At 38.4% G+C, this 24,196-nt stretch overlaps 1 protein-coding gene across 1 annotated transcript; it reads left to right on the top strand.

Annotated features, from left to right (window-relative positions):
• The first annotated feature begins 15,256 nt into the window (after positions 1-15,256).
• Positions 15,257-18,207, top strand: LOC108959155. Its single transcript, XM_039306991.1, has 4 exons — positions 15,257-15,623; positions 15,740-15,811; positions 15,910-15,976; positions 17,929-18,207. Exons 1-4 carry the CDS (start codon positions 15,257-15,259, stop codon positions 17,936-17,938), a joined length of 516 nt encoding a protein of 171 aa, XP_039162925.1. The 3' UTR covers positions 17,939-18,207.
• The last annotated feature ends 5,989 nt before the right edge of the window (positions 18,208-24,196 follow it).

Raw genomic sequence — 24,196 nt, 5'->3', positions numbered from 1 at the left:
GACAACCTTGGGAAAATTACTTATTCGGTTTTGATTTATCCGAAGGATTGCAATTGTTCGTTTTCGACTTCTTCCGAAGAGTCGCGTTGGTTTATCCGAACAATTTTCTAAAGACGTGTTTGTTCGCAATTTTCACGAAGAGTTGCAAGACCGTTTCATATAAATACTTGTCATTTTTCGAAAAGAAGTGGGTGGTCATTTTCGAATCTTCTTTCTGAAAACTGCAGCCAATTTTCGATTGTTTCATAGAGAGACCCTGGAGAAATACTAGAATTGCTATTTAGTATTCTCATCCGAGACTTTGTTGTATCCTGGAGGATTTTGCCGGTGACCATTAGCAACGTTGTGGGGCAAATAAATCCTTAAAGAAAGTGATATCACGCCTCAAAGTCCGAGTTGTTTTTTACTCGATCCGATTTCATTGTTCAACCCATTTCAAGACATATTTTACCAACAATTTTAAGGATTTATTTTGCTGCAATGGAGTCGGAGACAATCAAAGTTATGAATCAAGATATGGTCAAACTAGACCGGTTCGATGGGAACAATTTTGCTCGCTGGAGGGACAAGATGATGTTCTTACTCACTGCTCTGAAGATCTCCTACATTCTGGATCCTAACTTGGCGCCTATAGAAGATCCTACGCCTACTTTCGATGGAGGACAGCCAAGTGCAGAAGCCATTGAGAGGGTTAATAAGGAAAAGAAGAAACGTGCGGAGGATGAATTACTTTGTCGAGGACACATTCTGAACACACTCTCCGATCGTCTGTACGACTTATTCACTGAAATGAAGTCGGCCAGAGAAATTTGGAATGCACTGGAATTCAAGTACAAAGCGGAGGAGCAAGGTACCAACAAATATCTAATTGCAAAGTATTTTGATTACAAGTTTATTGATACTAAGCCCTTGCTGGAACAAGTCCATGAATTGCAAGTGATTGTGAATAAGATTCGTGCTCTCAAGATTGATATTCCAGAAGCTTTTCAAGTTGGAGCAATTATTGCGAAATTGCCTCCAAGTTGGAAAGACTATGGAAAAAGGCTGATTCACAAGTCGGAGGACTTTACTTTGGAGCAAATACAGAAACATCTTCGCATTGAGGAAGAGTCACGTTCACGTGATAATTCTGTTTTGTATAATTCCAAGGTGAATTTTGTGGATAAAAACGAAAACTCGGCCAGAACTTCAAAGTAAAAAGCGGGGGGCATAAATTCAAGAGAACACAAAAGAAGCAAAAGGGTTGCTGTTTTGTATGTGGCAAACAGGGACACTACGCCAAGGATTGCTTTCAACGTAAGAGCTTTTCAAAGGACAAGAACATTCCGGTGGTGAAAGCAGATGCAAATCTGGTTGAAGAAAATTATGTAGCCATGATTTCGAACATGTTTTCGAACATGGAAATTTCTGAAATAAATGATGCTATGGCTATGGTTTCTGAAATTAATTCTACCACTGTCCAATCCAGTTGGTGGATAGATTCTGGAGCAACTGTTCATGTGTGTAAGGACAAATACATGTTCAAGCAATTTGAAGAAATTGTTGACTCAAGTGTTCAAGAGGTCCTGATGGCGAATAATGCTCTTGCAAAGGTTGCTGGAAAAGGCACGGTGGAGATAGACTTCACTTCTGGAAAGAAGATAACTCTTCTTAATGTGTTATTTATACCCGAAATTAGGAAGAACCTAGTTTCTATTGATTTACTTTGTAAGAGGGGGTTTCGGTTTTGTTTGAATCCGACAAGGTTATCCTGTCGAAAAATGGGCTGTTTGTTGGGAAGGGTTATGCCAATGATGGCATGTATCAACTGAGTATCAATAATAATATTTCTAGTTCTGCTTATATTGTCGAGTCTTCAATTTTATGGCATAGTAGGTTGGCACATATAAATTTTCGTTATTTGAAGAATATGAAAAAATTAGACTTGATAGATTTCAGTGGCGAATTTGATAAATGTGAAATATGTGCTAAGTCAAAACTTACTAAGAAGCCATTTCCTAGTGTTAAAAGAAATTCGAATTTATTGGATTTGGTTCATAGTGATATATGTGAATTTAATGGTATGCTAACACGTGGAGGTAAAAGGTATTTTATTACCTTTGTGGATGATTGTAGTAGATTCTTATATGTTTATCTCATGAGATCGAAGGATGAAGCATTTACCATGTTTAAGAAATATAAAGCTGAAGTAGAGAATCAATTAGAAAAGAAAATCAAAGTTCTACGATCAGATAGAGGTGGAGAATATTTCTTAAATGAATTCTCTTCATTTTGTGAAGAACATGGTATTATTCATCAAGCTTCAGCACCATATACTCCACAACAAAATGGTTTGGCTGAAAGGAAAAATCGATCTCTTGGAGAAATGGTTAATTGTATGCTTTCAAATTCAAAGCTACCAATTAATCTTTGGGGAGAAGCATTACTTGCTGCATGCTATATTCATAATAGAATACCTTCCAAGAAAAATGACATAACCCCTTATGAGATATGGAAAGGTAGAAAGCCAAATTTGTCATATCTTAAAGTGTGGGGTGTTTAGCATACTACCGAGCTCCAGATCCTAAGAGAACAAAGCTCGGTCCTAGAGCTATCAAAAGTGTTTTCATAGGGTATGCTGAAAATAGTAAAGCTTATAGGCTTCTTGATTTAGAGTCTAATGTCATAGTAGAATCGAGAGACGTCGAATTCTTTGAGAATAAATGTTTTACAAGTTCTGAAATGATTGAAAATAATTCAAGATCTATTGAAACTCAAAGTGATTTTCAAGAGAAAGAAACGAATTCTAAAGACATGATTGAATTAAGGAGAAGTACTAGAGCTAGGAAAATAAAAGACTTAGGTCCTGATTTTATTACTCATGTTTTTCTTGTTGAAGGAGATGGATATAATAATGTGGTAAATAAATACCCTTTAGTGTTAAATTTAGAAGATGATCCTAGAAGCTTTGATGTTGCTATGTCTTCTAGAGATGCTTCTTTTTGGAAAGAAGCTGTGAATGATGAAATGGACTCCATTATGTCCAATAATACTTGGGTATTAGTAGATTTACCAAAAGGATCAAAACCTATTGGAAGCAAATGGGTTTTTAGAAGAAAATATCATTCTGATGGTTCTATTCAAGCTTTTAAAGCTAGGCTTGTAGTTAAGGGATATAGACAAAAAGAAGGTATAGATTATTTTGATACATATGCTCCTGTTGCACGTATAACTTCCATTCGAGTTCTTTTTTTGCTCTAGCTTCCATTTATGATCTTTGTGTTCATCAAATGGATGTGAAAACTGCTTTCTTAAATGGAGACTTAAATGAGGAGATTTACATGGAACAACCGGAGGGTTTTGTTCTTCCTGGAAATGAAAGAAAAGTATGTAAATTGATTAAGTCTCTTTATGGACTTAAGCAAGCTCCTAAGCAGTGGCATGAAAAGTTTAATTCGGTCATATTGTCAAATGGTTTCATCAATAATAGTGCCGATAGGTGTATATACTCTAAATTCACTAAAGACTATGGTGTCTTAGTGTGCTTGTATGTTGATGATATGCTTATCTTTGGAACGAATATGACTGAGTTAATGAAACTAAGAAGTATCTAACTTCCATGTTTAAAATGAAGGATTTGGGTGAAGTAGATACTATCTTAGGTATTAAAGTTAAGCAAAATAGTGGGGGTTATTCTTTAAGCCAATGTAGTTATGTTGAAAAATTATTAAATAAATTTCAACATCTTGGTTTTAAAGAAATAAGTACTCCATTTGATTATAGTATTAAATTAAATTATAATACTGGTAGAGCGGTGGCACAACTAGAATATGCAAGTGCTATAGGGTCTTTAATGTATGCGATGCATTGTACTAGACCCGATATTGCTTTTTCTGTATGCAAGTTGAGTAGGTATACAAGTAATCCAAGTACAGAACATTGGAGAGCTATTACTAGAATTTTTGGTTATCTTAAGAGAACTAAAATTTAGGATTGTTCTACAATAATTATCCGGCTGTATTAGAAGGATACACCGATGCTAGTTGGATTACAAGTGTGGGAGATGAGCGTTCCACTTCTGGATGGATCTTCACACTAGCCGGAGGTGCTGTATCTTGGGCGAGCAAGAAACAGACATGTATAATTCACTCAATGATGGAATCTGAATTTGTTGCTTTAGCGGAAACTAGGAAAGACGCTGAATGAATTAGGATTTTGTTATTAAATATCAAATTATGACCTAGTCGGATGCCTTATATTTCTATTAATTGTGATTGTCAGGCCGCTTTGGTAAGAGCTTATAGTAGCACCTATAATGGTAAGTCTAGACATATTAGTCTAAGATATGAATATACAAGACAATTGAGTAAAGATAGTACCATAACAATTGTCTATGTGAGGTCAAGTAAAAATCTTGCCGATCCTTTGATGAAGGCTTTACCAAGACATATGGTAATAACGACCTCACAAGAAATGGGGCTGAAACCCTTTAATTAAAATCACCAATAATGGTAACCCGACCTTTTTCTAGAACATCACTAGTTACAAGGTTTAATGGGTAAGAACAAGTTATTGAATGTGATTGTTTGATACTGACATAGCCCTGATATGAGAAGTCAGTATTGTCCGTTACGTTTTGTAGGCTGAATTGAATTCTTAATGAAGTATGATACTAGTTTGTAGTGTGTTGATAGTAACAGAAACACATGGTAGATACTTCACCTATATGAGCTTAGAAGTGGTGCCGCTTCTTACGAAAGTGAGGGTTGCTTTCTAGAGAGCTCATGAAACAGGATCAAGCACAAGGCCATAATAGTGCGGAGTAATATAGAAATTATCGCCGAAACAAGAGGTTAGTGTATGTGTGGTATGTCCGGTTCTATTACATAAAAGTACAAGTTTAAAGCCGAGCTACTTGTCACTTTGATAGAGCTTTGATATACTTGCACTAAGTAAAGGTTTAACTCGAAAGAGACCTTTATGTATGTATATTAATCTTACTGAAACTTTGGCTGTATGGTTTTTTAAAATTTTATTTTGAAATTTTGTTTTACAAACAAAGTGGGGGATTGTTGGAATTTTGTTTGTTAAAACAAAATAAGTGCCTTTTACTTTGTCCCACATAGAAAAGGTGGGAGCAGGAGGATTAGTTTATTAATTAGGAATTTCCTTTTGTAGTTAAAGGAGTGATTAGGTGGGGCTAGACCCACCATACCCGTGCGGGTGCGCGGATAATTGCGCGATTTTGGCGCGATTATTTGGCGCACTTAGCACTTTGCGCGCCCTGCGGTTTAATTAGCATTAATCCCTTGCTATTTATTTTTTATTTTTTATTTTTAGTTCAAAGGTTGCCTTTTAATTTGAGAATTCCGGAAATGAAATATAAATGAAAATTCGAAATTATATTTAAAATAGATATATATATATATATTATTCCGAATTTTATTTGTGCCTTTTCAAGACAACCTTGGGAAAATTACTTATTCGGTTTTGATTTATCCGAAGGATTGCAATTGTTCGTTTTCGACTTCTTCCGAAGAGTCGCGTTGGTTTATCCGAACAATTTTCTAAAGACGTGTTTGTTCGCAATTTTCACGAAGAGTTGCAAGACCGTTTCATATAAATACTTGTCATTTTTCGAAAAGAAGTGGGTGGTCATTTTCGAATCTTCTTTCTGAAAACTGCAGCCAATTTTCGATTGTTTCATAGAGAGACCCTGGAGAAATACTAGAATTGCTATTTAGTATTCTCATCCGAGACTTTGTTGTATCCTGGAGGATTTTGCCGGTGACCATTAGCAACGTTGTGGGGCAAATAAATCCTTAAAGAAAGTGATATCACGCCTCAAAGTCCGAGTTGTTTTTTACTCGATCCGATTTCATTGTTCAACCCATTTCGAAGACATATTTTACCAACAAAAATTACCAGGCGACAAAACTTTGTACGTAGGGCTTTGCAAGGGTTCAAGATCTTGTGGCTCTTCTTCAAGCAGCGTGGACGTGCGCGGCTTCTCACGTATGTAGGGCTTCGGCGGCAATTTTTCAGAAGAAGGAAGAGAAACTTGCAAAATTCTGCTTTTATACGTGGGTGTGCCCAAGGTCAAAAGTTTGACCTTGGGCCCCACCTTTCCCTTTTCGGTTTCACGCGCAAATCTTCAGCTTCACGGCCAAATTTCCTTTTTCAAAGGAATTTGAAACTGCAGGGACTCCTTTTTATATATTTTATTCTTTTGTCTTGCTTTGCACACGTTCAAAATAGAGAATCCAAGAAGGAAATTGTTTCTTCCTTCTTCATCTGATTTATAATCCGTTCGGGAAAAAATTTTATCAACAAATTTGATTTAACAAATCGTTATCCAAATTCAAACTCGAGTTATTAATTAACAATTCTCCACCTTGGCTCGATGTTTGAAGCTAAGTTATAGTGCTCATCATCCGTGCTGTTCTCCCAACGTCCCCGACGAGCGCTCACTCTCCATAGACGCCAATAAAAGGTCAAGTAGAGCTTAAGCTTCGTCAAAGGAACAGACTTAATCATCATGTCTACTGGGTTATCTGCTGCAGCTCTGTCACGCAAAATCTCCATACCCAAAATTTTCGTTGCAGCACCTAAATCTTTCATTTCAAATTCGGCATTTAACTGCCTCTTCAGCACATCAATATCAGACATATTCTTAGCTGCTATCAATATATCATCAACATATAAGAGTAGATAAATCAAAGAACCATTCTCAAATCTCCTAAAGTAAACGCAACTGTCCATCTGACTTTTTGAATAGTTTTGACTAGCCATGAAAGCATCAAAACGTTTATACCACTGCCTGAGAGACTGTTTCAACCAATACAAAGATTTATTTAACAAGCAAACATGATCTTCCTTACTCGGAATAGCAAATCCCTCTGGTTGCCTCATGTAAATCTGCTCCTTCAACTTACCGTGAAGAAACGCAATTTTCACATCTAGTTGCTCTAACTCGAGATCCTGCGAAGTAACTAAGGCAAGTAAAACACAAATAGAAGTATGTTTTACCACAGGAGAGAACACCTCATTGTAGTCAATGCCCTCACGTTATGTATATTCCTTCGCCACAAGTCTCGCCTTATATCTCGTTGCCTCAACATTGGGAATACCCTCTTTCCATTAAAAGACCCATTTACTTCCAACAATCTTTTGACTCTTTGGTACTTTGACCAGCTCCTATGTCTGATTTCGATGGAGTGATTTCATCTCTTCACTCATAGTCCCTAACCACTGTGATGACTCTAGACTAGCCATCGCCTCAGAGTAAGATGGAGGCTCATTTGTCTCCACCTCATCACCTACAGTCAATGCATAAGCAATATTTGTATAACCATAATGTACCGGTAATTTAATTTGCCTTCTCTGTCTATCTGCAGCTATAGTCTGCTACGACTTTGCTGATTGTTCACTATCACCGACTTCATGAACTGTGGCTTCATCTGCAGTCTCAACTTCTGTTACCTTCGAGGTCTCTAGAGTCTCCACCTGAAGCTCCACCTCACTAATGACACCATGATATGTCTTCTCTACTGGTTGTGTCTCAGATTTCCTTTGTTGAAGTATTGCAGTCTCGTCGAAGATCACATCTTTGTTGATTAGAAAACCGGGTGATCTAAGATCAGTGCACTACAGCCGATAGCCTTTCATCCCATATGCATAACCCAAAAATATGCACTTCTTTGCCCTCAGCTCAAGCTTACCATCACTCGCATGAGCATACGCAAGACATCCGAATATTTGTAATCCGGAATAATCAACAAGTTTCCCCGACCATACTTCCTTAGGAGTCTTCCACTCGATAGCATATGATAGAGATCGATTAACTAGGTAACATGACATGTTCACTGCTTCGGTCCAAAATTCCTTACCAAGTCCTGCATACAAAAGCATGCATCGAGCTCACTCAAGCAAAGTTATGTTCTTCCATTCTGCCACGCCATTCTGCTCTGGTGTTCTAGGTTTTGTACGGTGTCATGTAATACATTCTCTCTCGCAGAACTCGGTAAAATCTTTACCATAGAATTCCATGCCATTATCGGTTCTCAAGCACTTGATTTATTTATCTGACTGTTTCTCATTCAATGTCTTAAATTTCTTGAACCGATCAAACACATCATATTTATGCTTCAGAAAGTAAACCCATACCTTCCTCGAATAATCGTCGATAAAAGTCAGCATATATCGGGCACCTCCTTTCAAAGGAACTGAAAACGGGCCCAGACGTCTGAATGAATATATTCAACTGGTTGTTTGGTCGGATGAATAGTTATAGTAAACTTAACTCTATGCTACTTCCCATAGATGCGGTGCTCACATAAGTCTAGCTTTCCTATTTTCCGACCCTTCAATAACCCCCTTTCACTCGGCATCGTCATACCTACCTCACTCATGTGCCCCAAACGCATATGCCATAATTGAGTCAAATTAGAGTCTGACTCACCTGATGAAACTGCAGCGATTCCAATCACGGTCTCTCCCAGTAGATGATAGAGAGTATTCACTTTATTCCCATTCATCAATGTCATGGCACCTCGAGAGATCTTCAGTACTCCACCTTCAGCAGTGTACCTACACCCGATGTCATCGAGTGTCCCTAGAGAAATAAGGTTCTTCTTGAGCTCTGGTACATGCCTCACATCTGTCAATGTGCGCACCACCTCATCATACATCCGAATCCGAATTGTCCCTATCCCCATAGCCTTACAAACTGCATTATTCCCTAAAAGAACTCTACCACCATCTGCAGCTTGGTAAGTAGTAAACCAGTTCTTATGAGGCATCATGTGATAAGAACAACCCAAGCTAGCACCCATTCGTTTCCTGACGAAGTAGCAGTCACACATAAGACAGCTTCTGCATTACTAGTGCTCCCCTCAGCAACATTTGCCACACTGCTTGTGGCATTCTGCTTATTAACTTTATTTCTCCACTTTAAACAATCTCTCCTAATGTGCCCCTCCTCGTGACACTCAAAGTACTTCACACGTCCCTTGGACTTTCTATGGTGTGATTTTGATCTGCTTTTACCTCTGCTGCTACTAGGCTCTCGATGTAGTTTTCTACCCTGAATTGTCAGTGCTTGCGCTACTCCTTTCGCCAGACCGTCATCTCGCAATTTTCTCTACCACTCCTTAGAGAATAAGGCGAACTTCACCTTTTCTGAGGTAATAGTAGTACGCCCCTGCAACAACGAATCAGTAATGTGCTCCCATGACTCTAGTAAAAAGGCTAACAACATCATGCTCTGTTCTTCATCATCAAGTATCTTATCGACGTTCTTCAGATCCAACATGAGTTTATTAAATTCATCTAGGTGGGTTCTGATAGACGTACTTTCAGTATATCTAAATTGAAACATCTTCTTCAACATGTATAAGTGATTGTTTAAACCTTTCTTCACATAGAGTGCTTGAAGTTTTGTCCATAACGCTGCGGCATCCTTCTCCTCAGCAACCTCTATTAAGACATCATTCGTCAAATTTAACCGGATTATGCTCTTTGTTTTTTCAATCAGCTCTACCCTCTTAGAGGCTTTCATTATAATCGGCAACTTATCTTCACCATCCAATGCCTTAATCAAACCTTGTGTTGTTAATAAAGTTCGCATATTTATGCTCCATAACACAAAATTGTTGCTCCCATCAAACTTCTCAATCTCAGATTTCCTCTCAAACATAATTGCAATAACAGAATTTCTAGATAATAATCAGACAAGCAAAAGCTTTAAATCACAACCAAGAAATCCAACCCCAAGCTCTAATACCAATTGCTGTGATATAATATGCGGAAACGATAGGATCTTGCAATTTATGTTAACGTGAAATCGCCAGAGAAATAAACGAGAAAAATAAGGACACCAGAAATTTACGTGGTTTGGTCCGAATATCGGTACCTACATTCACGGGAGAGCCAACAGCAAATAATCAACTATAATCAGAGAATCAGAGTTTACAATTACTCACACGCTCAAGTATTTTCCACACCTAAATTTAACCACAAACCCTAAGTGTTTATAAATAAACAACTCACTTGGGTATAAACTAACGGCACAAAATTACCACGTGACAAAACTTTGTACGTACGGCTTCGCAAGGCTTCAAGATCTTGCGGCTCTTCTTCAAGCCGTGTGGACATGCACGGCTTCTCATGTATGTAGGGCTTCAGTGGCAATTTTTCGGAAGAAGTAAGAGAAACTTGCAAAATTCTACTTTTATACGTGGGTGTGCCCAAGGTCAAAAGTTTGACCTTAGGCCCCACCTTTCCCTTTTCGGTTTCATGCGCAAATCTTTAGCTTCACGGCCAGATTTCCTTTTTCAAAGGAATTCGAAACTGCATGGACTCCTTTTTATTTTATTTTATTATTTTGTCTTGCTTTGCACACGTCCGAAACAGAGAATCCAAGAAGGAAATTGTTTCTTCCTTCTTCATCTGATTTATAATCCGTTTAGAAAAAAATTTTATCGACAAATTCGGTTTAACAAATCGTTATCCACATTCAAACTCGAGTCATTAATTTAACACATGGCATGCAAAATCAGTGCTTCACAGTCTAGCAATTTTTTCTAATTAATTAGTTATGAGGTGCTATCTTGATGTATAATAATATATTGTTGTAAATATTAATGCGAAAATGACAAGATGTTGCAAATTAGGCATTGCGATAGAATAAAAGAAATAAACAATGAATAATAAGGATATCAAATATTTACGTGATTCGATTTAAATATCAATGTCTACATCCATTGAGAAAGTCAGTAGCAAATAATTTACTATAATCCAAGTTTCAGAGTTTGCAATCTTTCATACGTTCAGAATGTTTCTCACACCTAGATTTAAACATAAACTTAAAGTATTTAGAAATAAACAACTCAATTTAGATGTAAATCTAAAGCACAAAATCATTATGTATAGAACTCAAGAGTGACTGTCACAATGTCATCGCATCCGTCCTTCTCGTCCGTCCTTCTAAGAAGTCTATTGTGTGGTTATTGTCAAGAAGAAACCACATGTCTTTTTATTCCTCTCCATAGCAAACCCTTTTCGTCAGCACATAAGGACGAGAAAGTCATTCTGATATCGTGCAGTAATATTGAAGCAAGAGTCTTTCTTTGGTGATGATTTCGGAGAACGCCACCACCAAAAAATAAGTAAATATATATAATAGAATATGTGAACCCTTGTTTTTTTTTGGTCTTGCAATGACAGAGGATTTCTTCTTCTTCTTCTAAATGGGAAAGTGTACACGAGTTCAAATTTGAGACATAATTTAATAATTCTCTACCTTAACACAATATTTGAAATCAAGTTATCGTGATCATCATTCATACTACTCTCTCAATGCCCCGACAGGCGTTGACTCTCTACAAACATGTTTGTTCATCATGTTTGTCAGGTTCTCCATTGTAGTGATCTTCTTTAGAACAATGTTACCCTTCGCTAGGTCATCTCGGATGAAATAGTACTTGATATTGATATGTTTCATTCACTCATGATAAATCGAATTGTACGCCAAATATATCACACATTGGTTATCATAGTATATATTGTTAAAGGCTAGCAATGTCACCTAGAGGAGAGTGAATAGGCGAATTTAAAAACTCTTAACAAATTTGTGTGGATTTTAACTGTTAAGATGAGTAACTTCATAATCAAGTGAAATTAAAGTCTAAACTTTGACCGTGATAAAGGGATGACCACCAATGTGCAAATGTCTACCATAAGTGATAAACAAGAGTAAAGAAATAGATAAATCACATATGAATTTTATAGTGGTTTAGCTTAAATGAAACCTATGCCTACTTTTCCACACTAATAGCCTACTGACTAGATTCCATTTGATAATCAATCAAAGGTTACAACTATAGATGATAATACTCAAGTACATGATAGGTCTCATTATCTCACTCAATTACACTTTTAGTGCTTCTCTGAGATTACAATTTATAGTTTAAGAAAGATAAATACGCAGGATCAAAGTCCACTTAGACTTTGGAATTTTTCACTCTAGACCTTTGTTTTCTTCAGCACTTTGGTCTTGTTTTATACTCCTTCACTTCCAAACTAACCGTTGGATAGTATTCAAAGGATCATTCTCCAATCAATCCATTAGACGAATTTGTATGAAGAAGATTTGAGTACTGTTGAGAGATAAGATCTTAATCTTCATTGAATAGGTCACCCATAAAACTAGGTTCTCAATTTCCATAGGTAGCTATGACGGGGTATTCCGGCATGGGAAATTCGTAAGCGACCGACTTGAGCAAGATTTTTCCACCAAATCACATTTAAAAAAGAAAAAAACAAGGAAAGCACAAATAAGCAAACATGATTCAATGAATATGAACACGAATACGAATCAATCTTGAGCTTCAACATATATATTTTTTTAAATCGATCTTCTTGTAGGCATTTTAGCGGACGGGCGATGTGCAGCACCAAGAACAAGCTTTTGATTCAACTTTGGCATGATTTTAGATCCAAAAACGATGTATATGCTTCATGATCAAACCATTGATTCAGCAATGTGCATTGCATCTAGGCTTCCTCGCGATTTTGTCATTCAAATTTCGTGACTCATCCTTGGCTAAAATAGACCAAATACATATCGTGTCCACGAGAGAGGGAGAGAAAGCTTTTGCATACTCGGTTCACTTGGTGAAACAGCAAATCTTCTTCGAAGCAAACAACATCCTCCGCCATCATAGGCTGCTTCCCCAACAGCAACTCGGCACTCAGAGATTGCCTCCCCTAAGACACGCGTGCACGCCCGCATCCGGACCGAATGGCATTGGCTTTTTTTCTCATCAGGCTTCTTCAGCCTCAAGTGCATGAAGTGGCTTAGGGTCTATTTGGTAACCATCCAAACGGTGCCAGATTCTGATTTTTTGTTTCCGGGAGTAGTTTTGGAACAAAATCGCACTTGGTAAAATTTTTGTTCTCGGGAACAAATTTCTATTTTTTTTGTTCCTAGAAGTAGATTTGGAACATAATCAAGAATAAAAAAAAATGGATTCTTGTTCCAGAACAAATCTAAGAATCAAAAACAACTCTTTTTATTCTTCTATTTTCTCTTCTTCTCTTTTCTTCTTCTTCATCCCACCGCCACCGTCCGCTACCGCTATAGATTGCCAAAACCAATCCAGCGAGCTCATCGAGGGCTTGCCGGGCCAGAGCGAGGTACGATGAGCTCACCGAAGGCAAGCCCAGCCACCGGCGAGGCTCGCCTGGCCACCGGCGAGGCTCAGCCTCGCCAAGGCTGGGCTTGCCTCACGACGCCCCGCCCCACCGGTGGCCGAGAAGCATCGCCGGTGGCTAGGCGAGCCTTGCCTAGCCCCACCGGGTGGCTAGGGTAGGCTTGGCCACCGGTGAGGCTGAGCCTCGGCGGGGCTAGGCAAGCCTTGCCTAGTTGTCGGCGAGGCTCGGCCGATAAGGGCCGACCTTACCGACGGCCGGTGACGCTTCGATGAGGTCGTCGGCCCTCGTCTGGCCGTTGGCCGATCGTTGGACTGGTGACCAGCTATAAGAAGAAGAAGAAGAAGAAGAAGAAGAAGAAGAAGAAGAAGAAGAAGAAGACAAAAAGGAAAAAAGGAAAAAGAAAAGGAAAAAGGAAAAAAATTATTTAAACATTAAAAGAAATTGATTTGGAAGAATAGGACAAAAAGGAAAAAAAGGAAAAAGAAAAGGAAAAAGGAAAAAATTATTTAAACATTAAAAGAAATTGATTTGGAACAGAATCAATGACTACGGTACCAAACGCAATTCTATTCCAGAATCGGAAATTTTGGACAGTTACCAAACGGCTTAAAATGCTTAGAAATTGTTACCAGGAATAGAATAAAAAAGAACCATTTCAGATCAAAATCTGTTCCCGAGAATAGAATCGTTATTAAACGCATCCTTAGTTTCTCAGTCTCGCGCATTTGAGGACCTGATTTAGCCACATCCGAAGAGTCGGAGGGAGGAGGATTTGGGAGGATCACGCAAAGAGAATGCGGGGAAATGGGTTGGACTAATGGAGGGAGGGGGCTTAGAAGGCTGAAAACTTTGCTAAGTGGGCCAGCCTGCCGGCCCACATGACTTCATTTCATTTTTTTTTTTATTTCATATTTTTATTGTTTTTTCTTTTATCTTTTTATAAATTTACACATCTTTGTAAAATAAATGAAAACCTAAAATGTCAACAAAAATTTTAGTGTCAACAAATGAAAATGTCATTTAAAGAATATGACGCTTTATAAAGATATCCATATGATGTAAAGTAAATATAAAATTGAATTTGTGAAAAGTGAATAGTGTTCAAACTCTTCCTTTCTATGCAAATACATGTCGTATGGTCATAATCATATGTCTATGTTAGCTCAACTTTAGGTTTAATCATTCAGGTTGTATTTTGTAAGTCCGATTGACAAATGTTGTTACTTACAACTTCAAATAACATACATACAAAAATCACCCACGGTGATGCCAAAAAGGAGAATAAACATGTGAAAAATAAGTTTGTTGATATATGCTGGCTGCGTAACTAGTTGCTCTTGGTTACGATGGAATGTGATTCTGTTCTCAGTCGCAACATAGTCCAAACCTTGTTAAGTTAACGCTTATTAATCAAGAGAACAAGAATCAATATAGGTCGTATTTTGCATAGTATGATATGTATGCCCATCACCCAAAATATTAATTTTAGATATTTTATTGGATCTTACGGCTTGATTTGCACTCTCGATTCACGATCCATGAGTTCATTATTTTAATTCACAATACATGTATTCGTTTCATAGCTATCGCTATCTCTTCTCGGCCACTGCCTCTCCCTTGCCCAGCCCCCATCTCTCTCTCTCTCTCTTTTCTCTCTCTCTCTCGCAAGTGTGCGAGTTAGTAGAATTGGTTTTCTGCATATGTGTAATTGGTAGAGTTGTAAAAATTGATCTATGAACTTTACACACCAATTCCATATTTTCAATTTATATATGATGAGTTTTTTGATCGAAAATTAAAGATATTTCATTTCTAACCTGAGATTGATGGGTTACAAAACTATTCAATGTCCGAACATAAAATAAGCCAAAGAGGATGAGGGGTATTTAAATTCCAGTTCGTCGGAAGCGTGTCAGTTCGATGGGCCTTGGCAACCCAATTGTCAGCTTGATTAAATTCTCTAGGCTCAAAACATAGTTTAATCACCTTAAGCTGGCTCGACAATTCTTTGCAATCTTGGATAATAGAACGTGCAGCTCATGGAGGTTTAGCCCAACCCAAGATGGACTCCACCACTTGCAAGCCATCAAACACCAAGAATCCATTTAGAACATTTGAAGTGCACGTGCTCAGTTCAGTTGGAAGTGTTGCTCTAGTTCGTTCACTTCGTGCGGCGTCTTTCTCTTTCCACCAGTTCAACGCCTCGCGGACAGCTAGGGTTTCGGCCACAAATGCGGAAGGGGCGAAAATTGGTTTCGCAAATCCATCGAGGAGGATGCCCTCTCTGTTTCTCCTCACCCCTGCTGCTAATCCCTTAAGTTTAGAGCCGATCCATGAGCTATCCACTGAGATCTTGAAGAAGAAGTCGGTCGGTGGGTCTTCTGATGTTGCTGTTGAAGGGCGTCCACCAGTTTGTGTAGCTACCGAAGGTCTATTGTCTGTTTGGTTTGTATTATTCATTCCATGTTTTAATTGTAGTTGTGTCAAAAATATAGATTCTTCGACTATTGAACTCGAATTGGGTTCTTTTCCTTTGATTATCCAGCTGTTCCACGCCTTCCATATCCTCCAAATAGCTTCGGCAAACTCGGCTTTGGCTTGTTGGCTCTTCCTCACGGTGAGATTCTCCCATACCCATTTATCCATTCGATTATTGATTTCTGGAGAAGTAATTGGCTGTCAATTCGCTGATCCAACCATATTGCCTTTGTCCAGGAATAGTGAATAAATACATGCTCAGTGGATTCAGGAACTTGGTCACAAAAAGGGTAGTCTTGTTCAGGTAAAACCTTCCTCTTGTATAGGTTTTCTTTTGTAGGTAACCCATTGTTGCATGTACTCCATATAAAAAATTTAACCTTCGGGGGAGCTCTGAGTTTCCATATTTCTATCCATAGCTTTTTAGGAGGCTGGTATGATGAGGACAGTTGAAGTGCCATTTGGGATCTTTCTAAGTCTCGAAGCTTGTTGTACCTGCTCTTTACCATATAGTCGCTTGAATGATTCGTTGTCCATATTATCTTGTCTAGCCCAGGTGTTAGGCTCAAAGGCATAGCTGCAATTTCTTTCACAAGTCTGTCATTGAACATCTCCTAAAGTAGTTGAGAGTTCCATTTCCTTTCAGTTTGATTAATTAATTCTGCTACTAGAAGAGGATCATTTTTATTTGCTGGACCACCTATCTTTCCTAATATAAGCTATCGATCTGCTCTAATTCTGATCTTACTACCATCCCTAACCTCCCATTTTACTTCATGCTCAATTGCATCTCTTCCCACTAGTAAGCTTTGCCACCCCCATGAGGGTCGGGGACCTTTTTTAGTTGTCTAGAAATCACCTCTAGGGAAGTAGATCCCTCTCAACAACCTACTCCATATGGAGGTTTGGTCTTGTATAAACCTCCAAGCTTGTTTCTCCAACATCGGTTTGCTGAAATCAACTAAGTCTTTGAAAACTAACCCCCCACAATCTTTCCTTATTTTTAAAATATCCCATCTGTTCCAATGGATGCCCTTTCCTGCAGCATTTTGTTTCCACTAGAAAGATGAAATTCTCTTTTCAATTGTCTTGCAAATTGATATAGGAATTTTAAAGATTGGCATGGCAAATTGGGGTAATGCTTGGACTACTGTCTTGATTAGTATTTCTTTCCCGGCCTTAGACATTAGCTTCTCTTTCCACCCTTCTAATTTCCTCTCAACTCTTGTTAGAACCCAAGAAACATATGTTTCCTTGTTTGCCCCCAATCTGAAGGTATTCCCATATATTTACTTGTTTTTTCAATGATCAGCACCCTTAATTCAGCTGCTATATTCTGTTTTTGTACTTGAGGGCAGTTCCTTTCAAAGAAAATTCCAGAATTATTGAGATTAATGGACTGTCCCGACGCAAAGCAATATTTGTTCAGAATATTTGATAAGTTCTGAGCCTCAATAATTGTACCATCTAGAAAAAATATAGTATCATCTGCAAAAAGAACGTGTGATAGTGTGGGACAGTGTGTGTTCAACTGAATACCCTTTAGGCTTCCATCTCTAATAGCTTTCAGTAATAAGGAGGATAGGACATTCACCATCAGAATGAATAGATAAGGAAATAGTGGATCACCTTGTCTAATTCCTCTCGTTGGTTTGAAATAGTCACATGACTCCCCATTTACTTGGACACTAAAGGACACCGAGGAAATACAGGACTTAACCAAAGTTACCCATTTGTTAGAAAATCCCATTTTCGACAAATAATCACAAATAAAGTCCCATTCAACCCTATCATAGGCCTTTTGCATAACCAATTTTAGGATTGCCTGAAATTTCCGCTTTCTTTTCCTCACTCTAAGTTAATGTAGCACTTCCTGAACAATGAATATATTATCTTGAATTTTTCAGCCACTAACGAAGGCACTTTGTTCCTGGGAAATAATCTTCAAGAGCCAGGGTTTTAATCTATTGGCCATTACCTTTGCGATGATTTTATAATTGAAATTGCAAAGACTAATGGACCTATATTGAGTAATGCTTTTTGGATTTAAGACTTTTGGAATGAGAGTAAGATGGGTCCTATTAAGTTCCGGATCAAGCATACCTTGACTAAAGAAATTGTCCACCATGCTGAAAATATCCTCATGAATTTCTGACCAGTTACTTTTGTAGAATAATCCATTAAGTCCATCTGAACCTGGTGCCTTTATTACGCCCATTTGAAAAACTGAAAGTTTTACTTCTTCCTTTGTAACAGGCCCCGTTAAAGCTTCATTCATCTCCATAGTGATCACTGCTTGACATTGATCTAACACCGGTTGATATTCTCTATAACCGCCCGTTGTATATAAAGAGTCTGGAAGAAGCTTGATATGTGTTATTTAAGGATCAAAGGGTCCCGACTCCAATTATGATCATCAATTTGTAGCATATAAAGTTTATTCCATTGTCTCCTTTGTATCGTGGTAGCGTGAAAATATTTCGTATTTTTATCCCCCCATTTAATCCAATTAATCTTGGATCTCATACCCCAATACATTTCTTCTTGTCTCCACAGGCTTTCAATGTGCTGGACAACTTGGTGATACTCTTCCTAGTTTCGGCTTCCTTCAGCCCTATTCATTAACTCAATAAGTCTACCTTGTAGATAAGGAATTTCACAAGATGCGTTTCTGAAGTTTGTGCTGCTCCATTGCCTTAATGCATCAACTACCTTCCTAGTTTTGCACACAATATCCAGCTAGTAGCCTTCCTCAGCCCTCCAAGCTCTTTGGATCACTTTTTTGCATTCTGAATTTTCTACCCAAAAAGCTTCAATCTAAATTTTTCTCTCTTTCCTCACCCCAATTGTATCTGTTTGTAGAAAAATCGAACAATGATCTGAACCAATTGCTGGAAAAGCATATACCTCCGCATTAGGGAATGAGACTCTCCAATCAAGGTTGCAAAAATCCCTATCAAGTCTTTTTTTGACGAGTTCAGCACCTTGTCAGTTATTAGAACATGTGTAAGTACACCATTTACCCTCTATATACATCAATGGACAAGAGTTCAAGAAGTCTCGAAACGCCGCCATTCTATAATTATCCACATCACGTCTTCCGACCTTTTCCCACTGATACAACACTTCATTAAAATCTCCAATACATAGCCATGGGAGACAATTTGAGATATGAATAGACCGCAATGTTTGCCATAGTTTCAGCCTTTCTTGGGAGTTAGTAGAAGCATGAAGTAAAGAAATTTTCATAAGGACTCCACAGTTTTGATCTTTGCATCTAATATCAATGAGTTCATCAATATTTGTTTCCAAATCCACCTTAATTTCCTCATCCCACATAAGAGCTAATCCACCCCCAATCCCAACTGGATTAATTATAACAGCATCTTTAAAGTGAAGATGTTTACGAACACTTTCGACAACATTTTACTTATTCTTGGTTTCCATAAGGAAGACCTAGTTAGGCCTCCCTTGAGCCACTAAGGCTTGAAGATGCTAAACTGTCAAGGGATTGCCCAACCCTTGACAGTTCCAATTCAACAACTTCATGTCTCCCCCGATGGCTTATTAGGGCTTGCCACCAAAGCCCTTTCATTAACCCCTCCCGCACCTAAACTGGGATATCTAGTAAGTTCTCTTCATCCAGCAAGTGCCCTGGTATCCCCCTCTTTTCATATGGAGTAAAGCGCTTCTGTTTTTTCGCAGTTGGTTTTTTAAGTACTGCCTTCTCCTTCTTTGACGAACCTCCACTTTTGTAACTTTCTGTGGAAGGTAGATGTAGTACCTGTGGTTGTTGAGTTCTTTTCCCTTTATACATGGTTGCATCTTCCTCCATTTTTCCATCATGTATTATGACATTTCTTGCTGAGTTGTACACCACCAGAGCCTTATTCAGCCCTGTCTGATCATGTTGCAGGTCCATATCTTTCGAGAGGATGGGTGTTTTTGGCGTATTATCCTCTTCCTCAAGATTGGGATCTATTTTTCCATTAAAGGTCTTCCTACACATGCTATACTCTTTCACTTCAGCCTTCAACCATGAGCCATACCTACCAAGTTTGTCTTGAGCTACCCTATCTCCTCATAAGGATATTTTGGACAAAAGCTGGCATAATGTCCGATGCAACCGCACGAATAGCAAAAATGCGGCAATCTTTCATTTTGAAATCAATCCACCACTTTTTATCTCCCAATTCAATTATCGTTCTTGTTTTCAGCGGGCAATTTAAGTCTAGCTGAACTTTAACTCTCCCATTTTTCCGTGAAATATTATTCTTGGTCTCTATTATGATCTCCTCTATTTTACCCAGCTTGGAAGCATTGTTGCGTAAAGTATTTTATGTGATCCAAGCTCTTGGAAGTCCTATAATACGCACCCAAAAGGCATAGTGACTAAACTCATAACAATGTTCGGGGACGTTGGGGTCACCCTCTTGCAATACAAGAAGATTGCTAGCGAAGGACCAAGGGCCTGTCTTCAGCACTCATTTTTTCTCCTCAACAGAATCAAATATGAAAAGAAAATAACCAGGTTCAATGATTTCACATTTCACTTATTGTAGTTTCTACGCCTTCTTCATCGTACTAAAAAAGGCTTGAAAATTAACATGTGTTTTGAAAACAATTTCCCATAAAGAGTAAGTTCACTTTCCTGTTTTTCTCTTTCAGGCATTTCCTTGGTCAGCTTTGTGATATCCTCCTCCAATCACAAATCACCCATGCTTTTGCAAAGAGCCGTTGATTCTCATTTGAGCCTTCCATTCTTTGGCTGATTCGCTGTACTAACACACCAAAAGAGATACTACTTGCAGAAAGTGACCTGGTTAGCTTCAAGATTTCGGAGTGAAGGGAGTCCTAACTGAGCTATTTGCATGGAATGTGTTGCTGCACGTCTTCTTTCAATACTACACTGCGCTATGCCAGGATTGGTGAAAGTGATCGACCCAGAGGACAATGGTTGGAGCGTTCATCCGGAATTGCCCAACCTCCTTTGAGATGCGTCCATTGCCGATTTCGCAGCTTCATCTGGGTTCTTGGTGATTGTTGGGAATTACTGATCCCCGAAAAACGAATTCGACACTAAATCGAACCCCTAAATCAATGCGGAAGACGAAGCCCGGGAAAACACGTATCACCGATCGTAAAGCACACGACGGAGTCGAGCGTACCTTGTTAGCCACAGATTAGACACCGACGCTGATAAGAGGAAGAAAATCTGGCCCCGTTCGATCCGATGAAGCCTTGAAGGGAAGACAGTGTCGCCGTTTGCTTACTATTCGTTTTTGTTAGGGAGAGAGCGAGGGAGAGAACGTACGTACGTTTTGCCAAAATGTTATCTTCTCTCTCTCTCTCTCCTCCCTTTTATACCTTCCCCTTCCACGGGCCATATTCCCGTGGGCCGGGCCTTTTGGGCCTAGCATGGGTGGACGGGCCAACTTAGGCCCATCACTAATTAAAAAATCCATCATCTCCCACTCGCACATGGTGGGCCGAACATAATTCTCTTTACCTCTCTTCAACATTCATACCGGTGAATAATCCGTGCGACCAGCATACTTTGAGAGCTCGTTGCCATACATCTGTTAGGAATATATAGCAGCTCATAATGGGCATCACACTCCGAGTAGATTTAGTATGCAGTACCCTAGATTGATCGATCACATTTATATCTCTCTTGATCTCTTTCAAACAATGATATATATATTGTATTCACAATTATGATTATCCCAAAGATAGTCATAATTGGTTAACCGGTGAATACAAAACTACAATGTGATTCTCCAAAATCGATCTTCCTCTTTCCTTCAAACTCTCAATTTCAGTTCAGCTTGCTTTTCTAGAAATGCCCCATTAGATCGAATCAAACTCATGACCATTGGCAACATCCTAAGATAGCAAACACTAAATAGAAATCTTGAGAATAAGTAAGAGTCATGAGGGAGACTAAAATTGAGGAACTCTATTCCTCAAGAGTCTCACACGACATAAAAAGTTGAGATCAAACTTTTGCCACTCTTATTGGTCGTCTCATGCATACGTAGTATGAAATACGTATTATGGTATTAACTCATTTCCCATGGAGCGCATGTCTACACCTTTCAATACTGTACAGATGATAGTTCAGACATACCAAATGTCTAACTTGAGTTCACGTATCTACTCATTTACAAAATTCATCAGAACTCATATCTAGCATCATAGACAGATAAAGTAAAATATGTGGGGTATTTTACTTTCGGACATAGTAAGTATCATGTCCTCATCTTAACACTTAGTTAAGGCGACATACGTGTTTTAAGCTTGAGCTCTCGATTATCACCTAGATAATAAGCTTAAAAACAGTCTCATCTCTATTTATCACATAGTAAATAGAGGCGATTACCCGCGTGAGTGGGCTAATCTTATATCTGTCCGACATACTTTCTCAACTAAATGTAATGCACTAAGCATTAAGATGCATAAAGATCAAACAAAGATTCATAGGCATTAATGATGAAAACACAAATTCATCAAATTGTGAACACTTAGGGAAATTACAATATTTAGTACATCAGTCTCTACGCAGTCCTAGAGATTTCACATGGCCACAAAGCCCATCTCTAGGTATTGGCTTTGTTATAGGATCTACAACCATTCTATGCGTAGTATGTACTCTAAGTTCACATCCTTTCGTGCAACCATATCCTTGACAAAATTATACTCTGTATCTATATGTTTGGTCTTGCCATGATATTTGTATCTTTAGTGTACACTTTTGCTGCTTGATTATCATAGTTAACTAATAACAAATCTGCAGCACTTCCAATAACACCTAAATGATCCAATAATCTCTTAAGCCAAACATCTTCTTATACTTGCTGCTGATAATGCCACGAACTCGCTTCTATCGTGGACAAGGCTATACACTTTTGTTTCTTACTGCTCCAACATATGGTGCCATTATTCGGTAAGAGAACAAACCTAGAGGTAGATTTCCTTTCATCTAAATCTCCTTCTCAATCAGCATCATAATAGCTTTAGAGTCGCAGATCCTTTCCTCAATGACTTAGCATATAATCAGCAGTTCCCTTTAGATACCTCAGTATTCTCTTAACGGCTTATCAATGTGCTTGACTTGGATTGGATTGGTAACTACTCACCATTCCAACCGCAAAACATATGTCAGGTCTTGTACACATCATAGCATACATAAAGCTTCCAACAGTACTAGCATAAGGAACATGTTTCAGTTGTTCCCTCTCTTGTGGAGTCCTTGGACACAGTTTATGGCTCAATCCTTCACCTTTTGCAATAGGAGTGTCTATGGGTTTACAATCCCATATCCTTCAATTCAAAATTGGAAGAGAACCAACTTTTGACAATATTGACAAACTCCATATTACTTCCGGCAATTAGTATATCATCAACATATAATGATATGATCACAAATTGATCCTTGGATCTTTTGATATATACACAATGATTCTTATCAATCATTGTAAAGTCATATGCCATTATGGCATTATGAAAGCGTATATATCATTGTCTTGACGACTGCTTAAGGTCATATATCAACCTCAAAAGTCGACATACCTTTTCTTCTTGGCCTTTCACTATGAAACCAGCAGGTTGTTCCATACATATTTCCTCCTCTAATTCTCTATTGAGGAAAGCAGTCTTTACATCCATCTAATGTAACTCAAGATCCATACTAACCATTATTGCCAGAATAATGCGAATTAAGGTAAATCTCACTACAGGAGAAAATGCATCTTCATAATCAATTTCTTCCTGTTGATTATACCCCTTCGCCACAAGGCGAACCTTATGCCTTTCTATCGAGCCATCAGCCTTTCGCTTTATTTTGAGAACCCACTTGTTCTCAATAGCTTTGTGTCCTTTTAGAAGATCAACCAGTTCCCAGACTTGGTTTGATTTCATTGACTCCATTTCCTCTTTCATTGCATGAATCCATTTTTTCTTATTAGGGCAATTCAAAGCCTCATTAATATTTCTTGGCTCATACTCATCTTGTGGAGCAACCATAAAAGTTTCCCTTTCAATGTCAAAACATCGACGGGGAATACTTTGGCGACTTGTTCACCGTATGGGGAGATTGTACACTTAGCACATCATTCCCATTATGCTCCCACTTGGATTAGGTAATGATGATGTCGTCACATCATGTGGTTGCAATTGAGAATGAGTTGAATTCAATTCATCACATCTCATATTACTCCCACTTGGACGAACTCAACTAATATCATTATCTAGATCCAAGGTTTCAAATAGGAAGTAATCTTTCCTTATTTCGCCCTTCTTAGGAAATTCATCCACTAAAAATGTGACATCATGTGATTCAAATTCAGTTATTCTCCCACTTTCCTGCTCACCTACGAACACATACCCTTTTGAGTGTTTGGAGTATCTCATTAAAATACTCTTATTTCTTTTAGGACTCAATTTCCCAAACTTGTGAGAGAACTCATGAGTATAGACAGCATAACCCCATGGCTTAAGTAAACTTAAGTCCGGTTTTCTACCT

This window comes from Eucalyptus grandis, chromosome 2 (genome assembly GCF_016545825.1).
Source record: "Eucalyptus grandis isolate ANBG69807.140 chromosome 2, ASM1654582v1, whole genome shotgun sequence".
NCBI classification, from domain to species: Eukaryota; Viridiplantae; Streptophyta; class Magnoliopsida; order Myrtales; family Myrtaceae; genus Eucalyptus; species Eucalyptus grandis.
Note: the sequence above shows the minus strand (reverse complement) of the source record. Positions and strands in the feature narration are given on the sequence as shown.